Source organism: Mesocricetus auratus, unplaced genomic scaffold, assembly GCF_017639785.1.
Source record: "Mesocricetus auratus isolate SY011 unplaced genomic scaffold, BCM_Maur_2.0 Super-Scaffold_100029, whole genome shotgun sequence".
In the NCBI taxonomy this organism is placed as follows: Eukaryota; Metazoa; Chordata; class Mammalia; order Rodentia; family Cricetidae; genus Mesocricetus; species Mesocricetus auratus.
In genome coordinates this window covers 7,385,778-7,406,471 of record NW_024429210.1, presented here as the reverse complement: position 1 = coordinate 7,406,471, position 20,694 = coordinate 7,385,778, and the positions used below count along the sequence as shown (strand labels likewise).

Sequence of the window (20,694 nt, the reverse complement as noted above, 5' to 3'; positions counted from 1 at the left end):
CTGATACACCAGGGCAGCCTTTCCCTGAAGCAAGGCTGTAAGCTGCTATGCTTACCGTGACCTGTGGCTGTAACACTCAGTATTCTTTGGCTCCCAAGCGCCATAATCCATCCCTGTCCATTCCATCCGATTCGTTGAAATGCGTACAACGTGGCCTGTGTTCTCCTTCCAGCCAGGTGAACAGCAGCAGTGGCTCCATGCTACAGGCTGGCACTCGTCAATGCCATGTTCTTTGTCCACTGGGGCCGTGTTCTCCAATATCACTCCCGTAGCCTTCTGCAGCACACCTCTAGTTTCACTGTCCTCAGCCGAGAGCATCTGCTCCACCATCTTTCCTTCTACTTTCATGGAACCATTCTTTTAAAAACATCTTCCTATCAGACCTGCCTTTGTCAATATTGTTCCGGAGATACCGAGGGCTCTATAGACTCCTTCTCACAGGAGGGGTTTCTCGAGGGTGGGAGGAGACTCTGCCTTGGCAGTGGCATCTGTGTCATTCATGCACTGAGCCCTGAATGGCCCCCGTAGGTCATCGCTGCGGCCTGGTGCAGGACATCCAGAGCTAGGGATGACGGGAGACTTGACTCCTCCTCCACCTCTAGGCTGCCAGAGAAGCTCTTGTGTGCTATGGCCATCTTGGTTCTGCCCCCTCTCTTCTCTTTTAAGAAATTACCACAGTTTGTGGCTTATGATGATACGAACCTACTGTGTTATAGCTTTGGAGACTGTAAGTCTGAACTGGGTCTCAAGGTTGAGCAAGACCTCATTCCTTGATGGAGTGCGAGGGGAGAATCCACTTTCTTTTAAAAGTTTATAGAAACAACCTTATTCCCTGACTAGAAGGTCCCTAAGGTGGCCAGTCTTTGTCACCTTGACTAGATCTGGAATCAACTAAAATGCCACCTTCTGGGCACTGCTGGGAAGGACCTTTTTTTTTAGTAAAATTATTTGAAATGTAAGATTCACCCTAAAGGTGGGTGGCGCCTTCTAGAGGCAGCCCAGATGATAAAAGGACATGGAAGAAGGAAAGTTTTGCCTGCTTGTCCTCACGCTTGCTGACTAGCCCAGCTATTATATATATAATTAAATATATATATTTAAATTTTATTTTAGAAACAATCTTGTTTTACATATTAATTCCCCCTTCCCTCACCCTCCCATTCTCCCATGCCTCCCACCACCCCCCAACCCACCCCTCACCCACTTCCCAAGGATGGTGAGATCTTCCACGGTGGACCATCAAAGTCCATCACACCATTTGGGGGAGTGCCTAGGCATTCTTTCATGTATCTGGGCTGCAATAATATCCCCCCCCATAGGGAATGGGTTCCCAGAGTCCATTTGTGCTCTAGGGATAATCACTGGCTCCACTGTTAGAAGTCCCATAGACTGCCCAGGCCTCCTAGCTGACACCCACATTCAGAGGGCTTGGTTTGGTCCAATGCCGGTTCCCCAACTTTACGACTAGGGCCTCTGTGCTCTCACTAGGTCAGGTCAAATGTTTCCTAGTTTCTCTGGTGGTGTGGATTATAGGCTGGTAGTCTTTTGCTCTATGTCTAATATCCATATATGAGTGAGTACATACTCTGCTGTCTTTCTGTGGTTGAGTTACCTCTCTCAGGATGTTTTCTTCCAGTTCCATCCATTTGCCTGCAAATTTCAAGATTTCATTGTTTTTTTCCTCCATTGTGTAAATGTACGACATTTTCTCCATCCATGCTTTGTTTGAGGGGCATCTAGGTTGCTTCCAGGTTCTGACTATTACAAACAATGGTGCTATGAACATAGTTGAATATATGTCCTTGTTGAATGAATGTGCATTCTTTGGGTATTGCTGGATCTTGAGGAAGACTGATTCCCATTTTCCTGAGGAATCTCCATGCTGATTTCCAAAGTGGCTGCAGAGTTGGCAATCCCACCAGCAGTGGAGGAGTGCTCCCCTATCTACACATCCTCTCCAGCATAAACTGTCTTTGGTGTTTTTGATTTTAGCCATTCTGACAGGAGTAAGATGGTATGTCAGAGTTGTTTTGATTTGCATTTCCCTGATGGCTAAGGATGTTGAGCACTTTCTTAAGTGTCTATCAGCTATTTTAGATTCCTCCATTGAGAATTATCTACTTAGTTCTGTACTCCCACTTTTTAACTGGATTATTTTGTGTTTTGGTGACTAGCTTCTTGAGTTCATTGTATATTTTGGAAATCAGACCTGTATCAGATATGGTGAAGATCTTTTCCCATTCAGGGGCTGCTTTTTTTTGTCTTGTTGACTGTGTCCTTAGCATTACAGAAGCTTCTCAGTTTCAGGGGGTTCCATTTATTAATTGTCGATCTCAGTGTCTGAGCTATTGGTGTTATGTTCAGGAAGCAGTCTCCTGTACCAAGTTGTTCAAGGGTACCACCCACTTTTTCTTCTAAGAGGTTCACTGTGGCTGGATTTATGTTGAGGCTTTGATACATTTGGACTTAAGTTATGTGCATGGTGATAGATATTGCTCTATCTGCAGTCTTCTACATGTCAGCATCCAGTTATACTAGCACCATTTGTTGAAAATGCTTTCTTTTTTTCCATAGTATAACTTTAGCTTCTTTGCCAAAAACCAGGTATTTATAGATGTGTGGGTTAATATCAGGGTTTTCAATTCAATTCCATTGGTCTACCTGTCTATTTTTGTGCCAATGCCAAGCTGTTTTCTGGACTATAGCTCTTTAATAGAACTTGATGTCAGGGATGGTGATGCCTCCGCAAGTTCCTTTATTGTATAGGGTTGTTTGGAGATGATCATGTGGTTTTTCTTCTGCAGTTTGTTTATATTGATCTGTAGTTCTCTTTCTTAGTTGTGTCCTTGTGTGGCTTGGTTATTAAGGTAATTATAGCCTCGTAAAAAGAGTTTGGCACTAACCCTTCTGCTTCTATTGTGTGGAACTTTTTGAGGAGTACTGGTATTAGCTCTTCTTTGGATTTCTGGTGGAATTCTGCACTGAAGCCATCTGGCCCTGGGCTTTTTGTTGTTGTTGTTGGGAGACTTTTGATGACTGCTTCTATTTCCTTAGGGGTTATAGGTCTGTTTAAATTGCTCATCTGTTCTTGATTTAATTTTGGCCAGTGATATCTATCCAGAAAATTGTCCATTTCCTTTAAATTTTCGGATTTTGTGGAGTACGGGTTTTCAAAGTATGACCTGAAGATTCTCTGGATTTCCTTATTGTCCATTGTTATGGTCCCCCTTTTCATTTCTGATTTTGTTAATTTGCATTTTTCTCTCTGCCTTTTGGTTAGTTTAGATAAAGGTTTGTCTATCTTGTTGATTTTCTGGAAGAACCATCTCTTTGTTACATTGATACTTTGTATTGTTTTCTTTGTTTTGACTTTATTGATTTCAGCCCTCAGTCCCTCACTTATTATTTCCTGGCATCTACTCCTATGGGGGTAAGTTTGCTTCTTTTTGTTCTACAGTTTTCAGCTGTCTCTCTGTCTCTGTCTCTGTCTCTGTCTCTGTCTCTGTCTGTCTGTCTGTCTGTCTGTCTGTCTGTCTGTCTGTCTGTCTGTCTGTCTCTCTCTCTCTCTCTCTCTCTCTCTCTCTCTCTCTCTCTCTCTCTGGTTTTACAAGACAGGGTTTCTCTGTATTGTTTTGGAGGCTGTCGGTCCAGCCCAGCCTCGAACTCACAGAGATCTGCCTCGCTCTGCCTCCCGAATGCTGGGATTAAAGTCATGCACCACTACTGCCCGGCCTCAGGTGTTCTCTTAATTCTCTTGTGTGACTATTCTCCAGTTTCTTCATGTGAGCACTTAGTACTATGAACTTTCTTCTTAGTGCTGATTTCAAAGTGTCCCATAAGTTTGGGTATGTTGTGTCTTCATTTTCATTGAATTCTAGAAAGAATTCCTTCCTTCCTTCCTCTCTCTCTCTCTCTTTCTTTCTTCCTTCCTTCCTTTCTTCCTTGACCCAGGAATCTTGCCATTGTGCGTTATTCAATTTCCATGAGTTTGTAGAGTTTCTGCAATTCGTGTTGTGGAATTCTAACTTTAAAGCATGGTGGTCTGATAAGATACAGGGGTTATTCCAACTTTTTTTTTATCTGTTGAGTTTGCTATGTTGCCAAGTATGTGGTCGAGTTTAGAGAAGGTCACATGTGGTGCTTAGAAGAAGGTATATTCTTTTGTGTTTGGATGAGATGTTCTATAGATGTTTGTTAAACCCAATTGTGTCATAACTTCTGTTAGTTCCTTTGTTTCTTTGTTAAGTTTCTGTCTGGTGTTCTGTCTAGTAGTGAGAATGGGGTGTTGATGTCTCCCACTATAGCTGTGTGAAGTCTTATGTGTGATTTGAGCTTTAGTAGTGTTTATTTTATAAATGTGGTTGCCTTTGTTTTGGGGGGCATAGATGTTCAGAATTGAGACTTCTTCCTGATGGATTTTTCCTGTGATGAATATGAAATGACCTTCTTCATCTCTTTTGATTAATTTTAGTTTGAAGTCTAATTTGTTAGATATTACGATAGCTACACCATCTTGTTTCTTGTGCCCATTTGATTGGAAAATCTTATGCCAAACGTTTACTCTGAGGTAATGTCTGTCTTTGAAGGTGAGGTGTATTTCTTGTATGCAGCAGAAGGATACATTCTGTCTTTGTATCTATTGTATTAGTTTGTCTTTTTATAGGCAAATTAAGCCATTAATATTGAGGGAAATTAAGGAGCATTGAGTGTTAATTCCTGTTTGTTTTGGATTAGTTGGTGGTTGTGGTATTGTGTGTGGATTTACCTCACTTTTTCTGTTGGCTTTTGGTAAAGTGGTATTATCTATTGCCTACGTTTTTTGTGAGTGTAGTTTACTTCCTAAGGTTTGAGTTTTTCCTTCCAGTATTTTCTGTAGGGTTGGATTAGTGGATATGTATTGTTTAAATATGGTTTTGTTTTGGAATATCTTGTTTTATCCAATTATAATGATTGAAAGCTTTGCTGGATATAGTAGTCTGGTCTGGCACACCCGTAGTCTCTTAGTGTTTGTAGAATATCTATCCAGGACCTTCTGGCTTTCAGAGTTTCCAAGAAGAAGTCAGGTGTGATTCTGATAGGTTTGCCTTTGTATGTTACTTGATCCTTTTCCTTTGCTGCTCTTAATATTCTTTCTTTATTCAGTATGTGTGGTGTTTTAATTATTATGTGATGAAGTGACTTCATTTTGTGGTCCACTCTATTTGGGGTTCTGTAAGCTTCTTGTACTTTCATTGGCATGTCTTTCTTTAGGTTGGGAAAGTTGTCTTCTATGATTTTATTGAATATGTTTTCTGCACCTTTGAGTTGGGTTTCATCAACTTCTTCTATACCTATTTTTCTTAAGTTTGGCCTTTTCATGGTATCCCATATTTCCTGGATATTTTGTGTTAGGGATTTGTTGGACTTAAGATTTTCTTTGGTTAATAAATCTATTTATCCTAGTGTATCTTCTATGCCTGAGATTCTCTCTTCCATCTCTTGTATTCTGTTGATTATGCTTGCATCTGTAGTCCCTGATCGTTTACTAATCTTTTCTAATTCTAGCATTCCCTCAGACTCTGTTTTTTTATTTTCTGTATTTCAGCTTTCAAACCTTGTACTGTTTGAATTGTTTATTGCAATTTTTGTTTTGTCTTTTCTTCCATTTCCTTAAAGGATTTTCTCATTTCCTCTTCTATGGTCTCTATCATTTTCATGAAGTTGTTTTCAAGATCATTCTCTTTTGTTTCATCTGTGTTGGGATGTTCAGGTCTTGCTTGTGTAGAGAGTCCCTAGATACTGGTTACATCATATTGGTTTTTCTTTTGCTGAATGTGTTTTTATATTGTTGTCTTCTCATCCCTTAATCCCGTGGTTGCAGGTGGGGTCTCTTCCTCTCCTGGTGGGTATGGGTCCAAGGTTCTCTTCCAGTGGGTGCAAGCAGGTCCAGTACTTTGATGGTCTCACAGTGGGTGCAGGCAGGTCTGAGGCACTCCCTCTCCAGGTGGGTGGGAATTGGACTAGCACTGTGCTGTCAGCATACTAGTGGTTGCTTGGTGTTCTGGGGGCTATTCATTCTGCCTGCAGTCTCCAGGCCAGGAGATCCCAGAGTGGGTAAGAGGAAGTCGGCACATAACCACTTTTAAGTGTAGTTTTGGACATAGATTTCTGTGACAACGTGAAGTTACTGCAGTGTGTTTACAATAGCATAAATGTTCAAAGTCACAATATGAATTTTTAGTAATCAAAACATATTTTACTATTAAGTGAGAAAACTAAAGCAAGTATCAGGTCTGCTCTTTTAAAAAAGGAGAAGGTCTCTGGGACTAATATCAAAATATTACCCCTGATAACTACACCCACAATGCCTTGGTAACTTTCCATCGTCTGGGACAAAAAGGTTATCCACACTTCTGAGAAAATGTCTCTCAATGTTTACCATAAAGTTTAAGAAACATTTGTACGTCTAAATATGTATCTTTGCCTCACCAAAGATATGTTCGGGTATTACAGTTGTCCTAACACTATCGGCAACTTCCCAGCATGCTCAGCCTCTCCCTCTAAACTTCTTGTTTTCATTTAGGTGAAAGAAAATGAGTGTTTTTATTTCTGTTTTTCCCACAGATATTTAAACCAGTCTTTGAATAAAGTATACTATTGCCAATCCATATTATAAAAATAAAGCGAAACAATAAGAAAAAATATTATTATTATTATTATTGTGTGTGTGTGTGTGAACACATGTGCTTGCACCATGGTATGTGCCAAGGTCAGAGGACAACTTTGTGGAGGTGTGTGTGTACATGTGTGTATGTGTGACAACATGTGTGTCTGTGAACCTGTGTGTGTGTGTGTGTGTGTGTGTGTGCGCGTGCGCGTGCATGCAAATGTGTGTGTATATACCAGGCATGTGCCGAGGTCAGGGGACAAGACAGCTTCATGGAGTGGGCCATTCCTGCCATCTTTATGTGTGGTGAGCACTTTTACCTCATGATACATCTTGTGGAATCTGCAATGAAAACTTTAAAGTATCTGATATTTTATTCGGTGGATGTGGCTAGAATGATGAACTTGAAGCTTTCAATCAAGCACTCTGGGTTTCATTTGAATATTGTTCCCTCTGCTGGTGGCTAATTGGATATCTTTTCAAAGATGATGCCCAATGTGCTTTTAGAGCCAGTCTGGAGGACTAGGCTTTTTTAAAACTAATTTTCATTTAAATTAAAAAGAATCTTATTTTACATACCAATCCCAGTTCCTTCACCCTCCCATCCTTCCATTCCCCCCTAACCCCGACGCCACCCCCTATCCACTTGGGTGGGAGGGTGAGACCTCCCATGGGGGATCATCAAAGTCTGTCTTATCATTTGGGGTAGTGCCTAGGCCCTCCCCCGTGTATCTAGGCTGAGAGAGTATCCTTCCATAGGGAATGGGCTCCCAAAGCCCATTCTTGCACTAGGGATAAATACTGGTTCCACAACCAAAGGCCCCATAGACTGTCCAGGCCCCCCAACTGACACCCATGTTCAGCAGGCCTGGTTTGGTCCTATGCTGACTTATTAGCTGTCAGACTGGGTTCCTTGAGCTCCCACTTGCTCAGGCCAGCTGTTTCTATGGGTTTCCCCAGCATGGTCTTGACCCCTTTGCTCATTCCCTCTCCCTCTCTACAAGTGGACTCCAGGAGTTCGGCTCAGTGCTTGGCTGTGAATCTCTTCTTCTGCTTCCATCAGATACTGGATGAAAGCTCTGTGAGGGCATATAAGGTAGCCATCAATCTCATTACAGGGGAAGGGCATTTAAGGTATCGTCTCCATTGTTTAGATTCTTAGTTGGCCTCCCAGAATGTAAAGGTAAGTCCCTATTGCTGAAGACATCTCATAATTTGGACAGAGGATTCAGAAGAATTGAGCTGGAACTGACCTGGAAACCTCTTCCCTCAGGAGTAGCTCTTAAGAGTGCTGTGGAAGCTTCCAAGGAAGAAAAACATTCAGAAGTCCTACCCAGGTGTGATACCAATAGCCACAATGACCAGCACAGCAAGGTATCCTATCTTGGTGGTAACTAAAATCTTGGACCAAACACAATTGGACTCATGGCTTGCTTAATAGGAGGCAATCCATATCTGGTACAGCCGTCATAGTCAACTTACCCATGGCTGGTGGTGTCATGGGATCTAGAGGAAAGTCTATCACTTCCATTTTTCTAAACTGGTATAATCTGGTATAATTCCTCACTACATTTTAAGTACATATCCTCACACCCCCAGATTAAGTGTAGCTCCCACCCCTTTCCAAAGAATTTTATTTTTGCAGCAGCTGGAGACTATTAAAGCAAACTACGATTCGTCAAAATGCAAAGAGCAACTGATCAAGGGGTGCTCAACACCAGTTGATAGATCTAAAACACAATCTCTACACTGAAGGCTCAGGGAACACCATGGAAGAGGGAATGGAAAGACAGTAAAATCCAGAGAACCAGGGCATCTGGTATGAGTTTGTATTTCCTATACAGGGCAGGTAAACTGCACCCGTAAAATCTCAGCAATGTGGCTGCCTAAACAAGACCTGAACAATGAGAGCACCGGTTGACATGCCAACATGAAAGGGGAAAATTTCACAAGGCCCACCCCTAAGTGAAGAACTACAGGCATTAAAGACTGCTGAGAGAGAGAGAGAGAGAGAGAGAGAGAGAGAGACAGAGAGACAGAGACAGAGACAGAGACAGAGACAGAGAGAGAAAACGAGTCTTCCCTAGGGATGAGCCTACTAAGTGGTTCTCCAATACCAAATTGTCAGCCCTCAAAACATACATTCAAGCAACATTAAATGAACTCAGCATGTTGTGTTTATATATTTATATGCATGTAACAATATAATCAAAAGAACAATAGAGATAATATATGAAAGCTGGAGGTCTTAGAGGCAGAAGAAGGTGAACTGGGAGGGGCAGGATAGGATATAATAGGGGATTCAAGATCATCAGAGTCTATCATATGCATGAAATGTCCATGAAACCCATCAGTTTGTACGATTAACAAATGCCAATAAGAATGAAAACAAAAAGATGAAGCACTGTCCTATTAGGTGGAGTATGTCAGGGAAGAGACCAAGCTGCCATGTCACCACTTAGGTAGCCATTTTACGTTTCATAAGGAGTGTGGAGTTGAGAGAAGGATGGGCACACTGTAAATGTAAACTTAATAGTATCCCTGACATTTCTACATTAATTTAGGCTCAGCACATCACTGTCTTTTTGAGTTGAGATTGCTAAGTTAAATATGGTGGTCCAGTTAAAGTCAAATTTCAGATTAAAAAGGAACATTTTAGTGTAATATCACCCATACAACATTATTGTTATATTCATTATTTTTTATTTATTTAAATTAGAAACAAGCTTGTTTTCCATGGCAATCCCAGTTCCCTCTCCCTCCCCTCCTCCCCTGTGCTCCACCAATCCCTTATCCCATCCCCTTTCAGCTCCCCAGGGAGGGTGAGGCCTTCCATGGGGTATCTTTAAAGTCTGTCATGATATACTCATCCTAATAGATTTTTTTTTTCATCTGAAACACCTATATCTTCTTTGTAAATTTGGCCGCCCTCTTTGGACATCTGCTTTTTCATTTTTCCTGGAATGCTGGTGAAGCAAGAAGTTTAACTCACAGCACAGCATTTATTGATCTTTGGGTTTCAATCTTTGGGGTTCTCTATATCAGAGATGTTAATACCTTATCAAATATACAGCCCTCAGACTTTTTCTCCCATTCTGTAGGCTGTCTACAACTGCGGTACAGTCCCAACTCTGTCTAACTTTTGATTTGAGGTTTGTTCTTATTTCTTGGAGACCTTTTCATATATCTTTACATTATTCAGTTTTGTCTGATTTTGCAAATGCAATCATGCATAGCTATAAACTCTCCTCTTAAGGCTGCTTTATACCAAGTGTTCTGGTAAGTTGCAGTTTTGTGTGGTGATATATTGTATATCATCTAATAAAGCCACTGAAGATCAGAATTCAAAGCCAGTCACACTAGTCAGCCATAGAGGTTGGGCAGTGTGGCACACACCTTTAATCCCAGGACTCAGAAGACAGAGGCAGCTGGATCTCTTTACACTCAAGGCCACCCAGGGCTACATGAGAGTGAATCAGTCTAAAAGAGAAACAGAGCTCACGTCTTTAATTCCAGCACTAGAGAGGTATATAGGATAGGAGCAGGGTCTCATACTTAGCATTCATTCTCCAGCCATGTTGAGGACTGGAGGGTAATTAGTCTCCTGTCACATTAGGTCAGGATCCCCCAGCTTTGGTAGAGGTAAGAGCTCTCTGGCGACTTGGCTGCTTTGCTTCTCTGATCTTCAGTTCGAACCACAATGTCTGTCTCTGGGTTTTATTTTTTGTGCCACAGTTTTGTTCTCATTTGTTTCTAGGAATTTTTTGTTACCTCTATGATTTCTGTAACAATCCATTGTCATTCTAGAGTGGGTGATCCTATTTCCATGTATTCATTAATTTCTATAGTTTCTATTATTATTGATTTGTGGGGGGATTCTTTAATTTAAACTATACAGCAATACAAAAAATGACTCATAGGGGAAAAAAGTAAAAAAAGAAACAGTTATACAGTTAATAAGTTGAACCTGATATTCCCCACAGTTCCAGACAGGAGCCTAGCCATTGGCTCATCTGACCCAAGTATACCAGTGCCACTGCGAGACCCTTCATGGGGAGAGGGGATCCCCTGACATTTTCAGAATAGGCAAGAGCAAGGGTCAAGGGACATTGTTCATGGGAGCCTGAGGAGGGTGTAGAAGCAGGGGCTGTCGGTTCTGTGGGATCAGAACTCATGGTGAATAGAATGGCCTCTGTGACCAGCTGTCTCCTACTCTGGAGTGTAGGCTAACTCAGGATGATGCTACCCGGAGAATCTGAGCCTCTCTTGGGAAGATGCAAACATCTCAGTTCCACCATTTCAAGGGTCCTGCAGTTTTGAGGTAGAGGGTGGGGAGTTACAACCCATCAAGGCAGAGAAGTTACAAACCCACGTTGGACTTCTTCTCCAGCCATTGGCATTTTGATGCCTTAGTACCCTAGAAATCACCCTGGGTGTCAACTAGGCAGACAAAGGAAGACAAAGAAGACCAAGGCTTTTACCTGTTTTAGGCATGTTTATGCAGGGAAGGGTGCTGGCAGAGACAGTGCTCCACCCTAGGTCCCTGGGACTTGGATAGGGAAAGCCAATACCTCCCACCCAAATGTCTGTGTTAGGGAAGAGGCAGGGGAATTCTACAGTGGAAAACTATTGGAGTATGTGGGGAGACCAACAGTTCAAGAACACAATCCAATAGATGTGTATCGCTACTAAGGAATCAGACAGCAATGAGACAGCAGGCTAGTCCAGAAGATAACGATCTGGGTCTCAGTAGTGGATAAGAACCTGCCATCTACTAGTGCTGTGGCCAAAAAGAGGAGAGAGAGCTTGTTGCAACACATGAAGAGAAAGGTGGTTTATCGTTCCAATGGCCAAGGCCAACTAACTGGCTTATAGAATGCCCCAGGCCTAAGTATCAGTGGAGGGGACAGCTCCCAACTCCTGGGTCTCTGAAGAGCAGAGTCAGTGTGGTTGTTCTCCCTGAATCCCATCTGGCCTCAGGAGGCCCTGAATCTCTCAGAGGACCAGTTACTACTATGGGTTCTCTGATACCATCTAGAAGTCCTCTATAGACCACTGGGTATGAGTGTGTATGGGTGTGCGTGTGTGCGTGTGTGTGTCTGTGTGTGTGTGTGTGGTATGAGTATGTGTGTGTGTGAATGTGTGGTGTGTGTATGAGTGTGTGTGAGTATATGTATGAGTGTGTATGTGGTGCGTATGTGTGACTGTGTGTGAGTTTGTGTATGTATGCATGTATGCATGTGTGTGGTGTGTGTGTAGGATAGAGGTACACAGGAACTTTATGGGAGGTAAAGAGAAGTTGGGGTTGAGAGGGCTGGTAGAAGAAGAGAATAAAACAATAGCTCCTTTGTGAAACAGAAATGTGAGGCCTGCTTTATTCTGGTGTTGGCCTTGAAGCAATGGTACTCTCTGGAAGGTCACGGGCAGGGCCAAGACAGATGCCATTTCTCAATTTACTAAAATAAATTTTATAATATTCTAATTTTCTTCTAAGCCTCAGCCTTACTCTGTAGATTTCAGTCCAGGCATTTCCATTTCTGGTCCTCCACACCCTCCCAGCTCTTTAGTTTTCTAGCAAAAGACTGTTTTGATCTAGCTTCATTTATCTTTCTCCTATTTGCCTGAACATATTATTACCATTATTTCCAAATCACCAATAAACTCCAGTAGCTCAATCCCATGACTCTGGCTCTATTATCTGATTTCTTGTTTCCTTATTACTTTTAACTATCTACTACAGCCTTTTCATGCTTAGCTTTTATTTTTTTAAATACAGGTGCTGTACATGGCTAATTGTAGAGGATCTAAGTGACATCATCTTTTAGCCAGGACTTACCCTGTCATCTGTGGAACAGTGGGTTTGCTTGCCTTCATAAAATTAGGAACCCTATTGAATGGAAGTTGGAGCTTTTGGTTGGAGCTCCCTAGAGGTTTTACTGAGCTTTAGTCATTACCCAAACCTTTCTCTCTACTATGTTTTTAGCTGTAACCACTGTGTCTTCAGTACTGTGAGATTGCAAAACACCCCCCTTGCTTCACAGGGGTTCTTTACTTACTTTCTCAGACTCCTAGAAAAATATTGCTATATATTTTTCATCCAAATCTAATCGTAAAGACAGCATCAGATAAGGAATGGTCCATTATATAATCATCTTTAAAAAGAGGGTAATATCTTGAAAAACAAAACAGTACTGGGAGCAGGAGGAGAGACAGAGGAAGGGTGAGAGAGATAAAGATGTGTGTGTGTGAGAGAGAGAGGGGGGAGAGGAAAGACAGAGGGAGGGTGAGAGAGATTGAGAGATAACAGAGACATCAGGATGCACAGTCTTATTTGGACATAAAATTTAAAAAATATCATAAAGGATAGTTTGGGGACCACTGGGAACTTTTAAATGGATTATAAATTAGATAGTAAGAATCAGTATTTTTAGATATAATGATAGTGTATATAAGATAGCATCCTCAAGAGATCCATGCTCAACTATTTAGGTAGAAATATCAGTTTTGAAAAATGTTAACTCATATATCTATATGATGATGACTTTATATATGTGTATGTCTATATATACATATATGTCTACGAGCACACATACCTATATATTTGCTCTTGTGTGGGCTTGCATGTTTTAAAAATAAAAAGGCACTACAACACTCTTGCTTGCTCTTTCATCAGTTGTTCATTCTAAGTTTTAAAATCCACTTGAGCAGTAGCCACACACATACGTAAACTCGTTTGGACATTCACCACACGTTACACACTCCCACAGTGGTATGCTGCAAGGTCATTTTCTTTCAGCTCTTCATTCACAAAATGAAGGGGAAGGAAGGGTGCCCACCCCATGAGCTCAGTGCCTGGCACACAGCAGGCATCCAAAGAATGTAGGCTGCCATAAACAGTCAATTTGCTCATGATGGGTCTCATTTCACCTATTTGGTATCTTAGGGATTTTGACTTAACTTTAAATAAAAATATGTGATTGCCCACCTTATGTACTGGTCTCGATTTGTCTCTTGATGTCATTACTCAACTTATTTTTGCTAATAATGTTAGAGCATTTTAAGTCTTAGAGAATAGGTAACACAAAATCTCAGCAAAATGGTTGGGGATGTGCTATAGTTTTCAAATTAGGTTTACATATATACAAGTATCTTAGGGGCTACAGTTCCTATGAATTTTTTCCTATTGATAATTTTCTAAGACTAGTTTACCAGAAATAACAAAAGAAAGGTTTCTAAGTTTATTTTTAAATAGTAAATCAAGATGATTATGAAAATTTTAAAAAACACTGAGAAAAACTTAAAACTTCTTTTTACTAATCTTCCCCACTTACACAGCATGTGTAGTCACCTACTCATGTTCTCAAATGGTTTGGTCTGATGAATGAGTATTATTTTTAAGCCCTTACTATGTAACTCATCTGAAGGCAGGGTTTAAATGGGTACACCAGACCCAAGATAAATGATAAACAGGTGTTTTATTGGGAAAGAATTTACACAGATAAGAGTAAATAACCACCACAACCTTCCTGCTCCAGAAGATGCAGTCTCTGCTCTTCTGATGCTCTCCATGATGCAAGAGAGTGCACACCCGCAGCTCCTTTACCTTAAAGGGGTCACATCCATACTTGAAATCATGCCCAAAAGGTGTGGCCACTACTACAAGTTCACTGGCAAGGCAAGATGCCACTACAATTCCCCTTTTTGTCTAAAGAATGTTTTAAGTCTGATACAAAAACTATATATAATGATAACAAATGTCAAGTATATTCCAGGAGAAGGAAAGGTAAAAACATACACAAATTAAGACCTACAACCAGCAAGAGCAACAATGGGCAATAGACACATTCTACATGTCCAGTTTTAGGGTAGAAGCATATAACAGATATTACTCCGATAGCTGCCCTAATCTGGAAAAGTCTAAGTCTTTCACCTAGTATTTTCCATCTAAGGTAAGAGAGGATATTAGCTGTGACAGTTTAGTCTTCAACCTCATCAAAGACCTAAGAAGGAAAATAACATTACTAGGGTAGGCAGGAAGTACAAGCATGTGACTTCCTAAAGATGCAGGGGAAGATAGAAACAGCAAGCTACCTGGACAGTCATCCAAGGTCTCACAGTAACATCGGGGCAACCAGCTTTGGCTAAGGTCTAGAGTATCTGATAGACCAACACAGAAGCAGGGAAATTGAAAGACTGTCTTACACTGACTTGGCAAGGTTCAGCAGTCTCTAAGTTTATCTCCTGCTAGTCCAGTTGGGACAGTGTGTCCAAAGTCAGTGGTCGACGTGGGGGCAGTTCTTTGCCCAAGAGGCCAGTAGCTAAGAAGAGAACGAACTCCAGATGGAGGGTCATTGGTGTCCATCATACTCTCTGGGATAGTTGGGTGCTGTCAGGAGCAATTGTGTCTCATATCAGTGGAGTTCTAAATTATTAAAACATTTAAAGGCCATATTCTGTAGGTCTTTGAAGTGGTTGAAGATCAAATATCTATGTTGAGTTCTTCTCTGAGCACATATAGAACCTGACTAACATCATAAGGTATAAGAAGCATGGGTAACTATGATGTGTAATTTTCAGAAACATAATTGTTCAGTGACTGAAACTCCCCAAAATAATTTTAAAACATCTTAAAAACAATGTTCCAAAGTGTTCCTTGTTATAGAAAGAATTGTTTTTTAACAAGATAGAAAGCAGCTTACGGTTTATTTACTTGCAAAGGTTAATACTAGAAATTGACTGGGATGACTAATAACAGAAGATAATGAATATGTGACATTTTAAAAATTGAATTTATTTTCAAGTATTTATTAAAAATTTAGCAAAAATACTTTAAGTTCCACTTACACCTTTGAGGATGACTATAACAACCATGTATATTTTGACATTAAAATTGAGCATCTCATACACCCCACAATCATATTTTGCATTTCAATATAGTATTATCCACTAACAAATAGTAAATGTGCTACCATAATAATACATATTTTATAGTATCACATCAATACATTTTTTGTACATTCTACTATGATTCCTAATAATAAATTATACAATAAATTACTAAGATATTAAAAAAATAATTTAAAGACAGATTTAAAAAGAAGAAAAATAAAACATGGTTCCAGTCACTAAGAAATTCACACTCTATAGGGGCAGGCAAACAGACAACACAATGTGACAACTTTTGAGGAGAATGTTACAAAGAAAGATATGTATGAACTTTAGAAGAATAACTTAACCCAGAATAATACACTTATGGATGGTTTAGCGGTGAAAGCTTTTCCCAAGTCAGGAGCTGATGGTAGAGGAAGTGTGTCTATCACATGACCTGCACAAAGGGGCAGAGGTAAGGGGGCAAGCATGGTTGGGCAACTGTAAATGCTATTCGATATGACTGAATGGAAAGATACAGAATGGAAAGTTGTGAGAGAAAAGGCTACAGGGGTAAGCCAGGGTGTATCATTAAAGGATGATCTAAGCTACAGGTGACATGCTAATTAGGAAGACTGAGCCATCAACAGTGAGAGAAGGAGTATCAGTTAGGATGTTATCTTAGCCATGTCAATTTCAAACAAGGATAATAAGTAATGAAGCAAAGAAAATAAGGAGAGGGGTTGAACTGCTCAGATATTTAGATAACTAGAGCAGCAAGAACTGATTCTTGGCTAGATGGTCTCAGAATGGGAAAAGCAGAAACACTGTTAACTACCTAGAAGCCCTGGACACTTTCCTGGGTAGGGACTGGAAGGATAACTAGTCTTTTGCTTTAAGGAGCTCTGGTTTTGGTATTAATGCCTTAGCTATGATTCCAACAGGTTGGCAGAGGTGTTTCTGAAAGAGTATGGGCAAATGTGATGTGGAGTCATGGATACAGACACCACAAACACCAACAATGGTAGTGATAATAGGGGAGTAGACATTCAGAGTATAAGAGAAAAACAGTCTGAACCTCCATGAGCAGCAACATACATAATGGATAGTTTCATGGTAGTGAGTCTCTGAAGGAAATTCAGAAGACTGGTTAGAGTGCTAAACGAGAAATGAGATGCTTGCCTCCAAATTAAGAATTACAAGAACTGAGGGTCAATCAAATCAACAACAAAAATGTATCAAAGACACTTAGGAAGTAAGATGCTTGTGTCTTAGCAGCAATTTCAGTTTTAGTGGGAAGAACAAGTTATAGAGAAGATGGAGGAAGAAATGCAAGCTGAGAGCATCTGAAGCAAGGGATTACCTTTAGGACACAAGGTTGGCAGGACTAAGGGAGGAGCCAAAGCAAGGGTAAACCGCTCTTACCTCATCTGTATGCGCCTCTAGTAAGTCACATGGTTAATGGCAGCATACAGGCTTCCTCCTAGAGATGCCTCTACAACAAATACACTAATGTGAACGACAAGTATCACAAACTTAAGAAACAGGCAAAGGAAGCCCTACAGGTAGGGTTCCTAGTGCAAAGCTAAGACACTAATGTAAACCACAAGTGTCACACACTTGTAAAACAGTAAGAAAGCCCCATGGGTAGGGTTTCTAAGTGCAATTTGTGCTGGTTTAGACAAGCAGACTGACTGAATAGTTATCACCACACCCTCTTTCCCGCTTCTTTTGTTTTTCTGTTGGATGTGGATTCTCTGACTGAGAATCTATTTCTCTTGGCAGCAGGAAACAGTTTCATCACTTCTGCCTTCCAGCTTAAGAAAGTGGCAGTTTCAGTCACGTTCCACCCTTAGACTCAACACAGAGGCCGACAGAGAGAGGGTGTCATGAGTGAGAAGGGCGCTTCCCCCTCATTAGGGCAATCTGCATTAGCGGGAAAAGGCGACAGGGAGAATGCTCATTATGGGACACAGCCCACAACACCCACATATACATGCGGTGTCATACAGTAAGCTCCTTACTGTTTCACTTCCATGTTTTCAAGACTTCAAAGTGCTTTTTAACGACCTCTTCCTAAATAAGACCAGCAGGATATCTTCCTTCCCAATCACACATTTGCTAAGAGGGCATGAGCAGCAGTCAGTGCTGCTCGGCCCAGAAAATATGGCATGTGACTGTCAGAAGGAACAGGGAGGAGACAGTAGAAAGAAACAGGCTGGCTATCTTGAAGCATTCAAATAGCAAACCTAGAAACCCAGAGAAGGACTAAGTCAGGCTAGTCCTAGCAGTAGAAACAGGATGACAGACAAATGCTATGGATGTTGTGTTTTGAGGAGCATTTCTAAGGACTGTAGCAATCCTAGGAGAGTACTGTCTTACAATATAATGGAGAAACTCCTGCCATAATAGATGTTTTTGAACTCGGGGTGTCTGAGACTTCAATGTACTCACAAGAAACTACTGAATAGTCTTGGAAACTGCCCTGCCTGGTTTTCAAGATCATTTCCAACTCTAAGATATTAGTAGATAATAATCATCCATGTGATGCAACAAGAGAATTTGTATATGATGGGGCATCATTCTGATGGCTGTCTAGTTAGTAAATATTGGCCTCCTAGATTTTTTTTTTAACTGTGGTAGCTTGATAAGAGATATTCTCCATAGGGCTTCTGTATTTGAATACTGGTTGGTAGTGCTGTCTGGGGAGGTTTAGGAGGTGCAGCTTGCTGGAGGAAGTATGTGTCACAGTTGAGGCTTTTAAAGCCTCACCTCCACCTCCGGTCTAGTTTGCTCTCTGCTTCCTGCTTTTGGTTGAAGATGTGATTTCTCAGCTTCCTGCTCTAGACTCCGCGCTCCCTTGAAGTGATGGCTCTTACTGCTCTGGAACTATTAGCTAAGTAAACTCTTTCTTCCATAAGCTGTTTTTGGTCATGATGTTTTATCACAGCAACAGAAGGGTAAGGAATAATAACTATAGAAAACCCCATACAAATGACCGCATTTGCAGACACTTTCTACTATGGTTTCCAGATTCAGGTGGGCTAACCTGGTAGAGGGAACCCTGCTGCATAATCTCCTTTTATGCAAAAAGGGAAACAAAGTTGAAAAGAGGTCCCCTCCCTCAAAGATACACTTTAACAAGATCAAATAGGGCTGGGAGAACTCATTTTCTTAAGAAAGGAGAAGCAGTAAGAGTCCACCAGGTGGTGCTATCAGGATGTTGGCACACGGTTGATTAGGGCAACAAACAGCCTTTGGTGGTTCTATCTGTCCTTAGATGTTCTCAAACGTTTCACCCAGTCTCAGCTTCTAAGGCTATTCTTAGGTTTGTAGAAAAATAATGTAAATCTTAATCTGAGAGTTTCAACTCCAAGATCAGATCAAGTTTAAATAAACCTTAGGTTAAACACATTTTGAAATAGTTTTCATTGTTTGACAATTCAGTCTGTTTCACTGAAGTGAAAACTGTAGCTATTAACATGTAATTTTAATTATTAATTTACATATGCTGCAAACTATTCTCACTGGATATAAGTGAGATAAGTGTGCATCTATACTTATTTATAATGAATCTTTAAGTTTCTTCAGGTAGCCCCTGAATTCTTGACAATTAAATAGAAGATTGCAGTAAATTGTATTACTTAAAGTAATACTACAGTCTAACACAAACACATGAAACATTTCAAAATCACTCTATCACTCTATTATTTCTTATAAAAATAACATTTCATGATTTCTCACAGCATAAAACCTGAAAAATTTAAACTAAAGTGCAAAATAAAGTAGTTTCATATTCAATTGTTTTCTTTTAAATGCTCAATATTTTAAAAACTGAGAAAAACATTACCATATTTTCAAAAGTCTCTTGCAGTCTGAGTGATTTTAATTATGTGCCATCAAAGTCATGAGGCCTACTGAGATTTTTTCAACTTCTCTTTCCAGTTCTGCGTCTAGGATTTCCCCCCATGTATCAGCATCCATGGGGCACATTCGTTTCTCTGGCAGGCTAGCAGGAGAACGTATGTTGCTGTATCTGCCACTTAGCCACTCGTGTTTCAGTTTACTCTTCTGGTAATTTCTTAGGAGTATTACCTGAAAGGGACACACACACATCATCATCGTTCAAAACTCTGGCAGTGTGGCTAGCTAGTGAGCATGTCTGAAAGCAGAGAAAGTCATTCGGAGATCTGAGGTTACTGCCAAGGACATAAACATATAATCACACTAATCAATTCACGTGTGGTTGTATGGGTTAGGTATATGCAGAGAGCAGTCCATTGTATGTATTGCCTTCATAAGGTGGAATAAAAGAAATGGACCTTTTCACCTCCCTTCTGATTAACAAGGGATGTTCTTGACTTCAAGATCTGAGAGACAACGAGATATACAAGGCTGGGTGGGAGAAAGTGTGGAGACGATACCAAGTAGAGAGAGAATAGCGATTCAACTCTGACTCCCCTATAGTAAAAACACTCTACAGAGTTCTCTTAACTGTGCTACAACAACCATGCCAAAAGCACGACAAACTGCAAAGGTTAAACTTACCCTCCAGGTATAACCACTTCTTATGTCATCGTCTATTTCTCTTTGGCACACAGCTCTTGCGGTGAAGCAGTGAGCTTTCCATAAGGCATCATTGTTTCTTACTGCGCGATGCCAACTCCAGCATGTCTCGGAAGCTCTGCACAAACTCTGAATGTCGAGATGGCTGAAAATCTTACAAGTGACTTCTGGAGGCAGCAGTTCAACAAAGTTACTACGACTCTCTGTACTTCCGCATTCAGCATCTGCAGAATTCATTCTGTACTAGGAGCTTTCAAAGTACTGTTCCTCATGGAAGTGCCCGTCATAGTTCAATATTTTAGTCAACTGTCTTCATATGTAACCTAAGGGCAAAGTTTAAATACACTCAGCCTTTTTAGACCAAACCATGCATCCTATTCTGAGTCAGAGAGTTTTGAGATATGATTTAAAGAACTTTACATTTCTTGACTTCAGCCTATCAGTCTGCAAGACGGAAGCACTGCTGTGTGTCTCACGTATTTGTGAAGACGGACAGGTGGAGTGAATAAAACAAATGGCTGCGCATCTGACTTGTACGTGGGGGACAATAAAAATGCTCCCTTCTTTTTGAACATTTTTAGCAAATACGGTCGTCTCTGCATGTTCTGTTTCTT

At 40.7% G+C, this 20,694-nt stretch overlaps 1 protein-coding gene across 1 annotated transcript; it reads right to left on the bottom strand.

The window, feature by feature from the left end:
- Positions 1–19,295: 19,295 nt before the first annotated feature.
- Fbxo48 (F-box protein 48) lies at positions 19,296–20,367 on the bottom strand. The gene is given in 3 exon segments (XM_021227319.2): positions 19,296–19,609; positions 20,063–20,316; positions 20,319–20,367. Coding segments are annotated over 3 exon segments (513 nt in total). The 3' UTR covers positions 19,296–19,399.
- Positions 20,368–20,694: the final 327 nt, after the last annotated feature.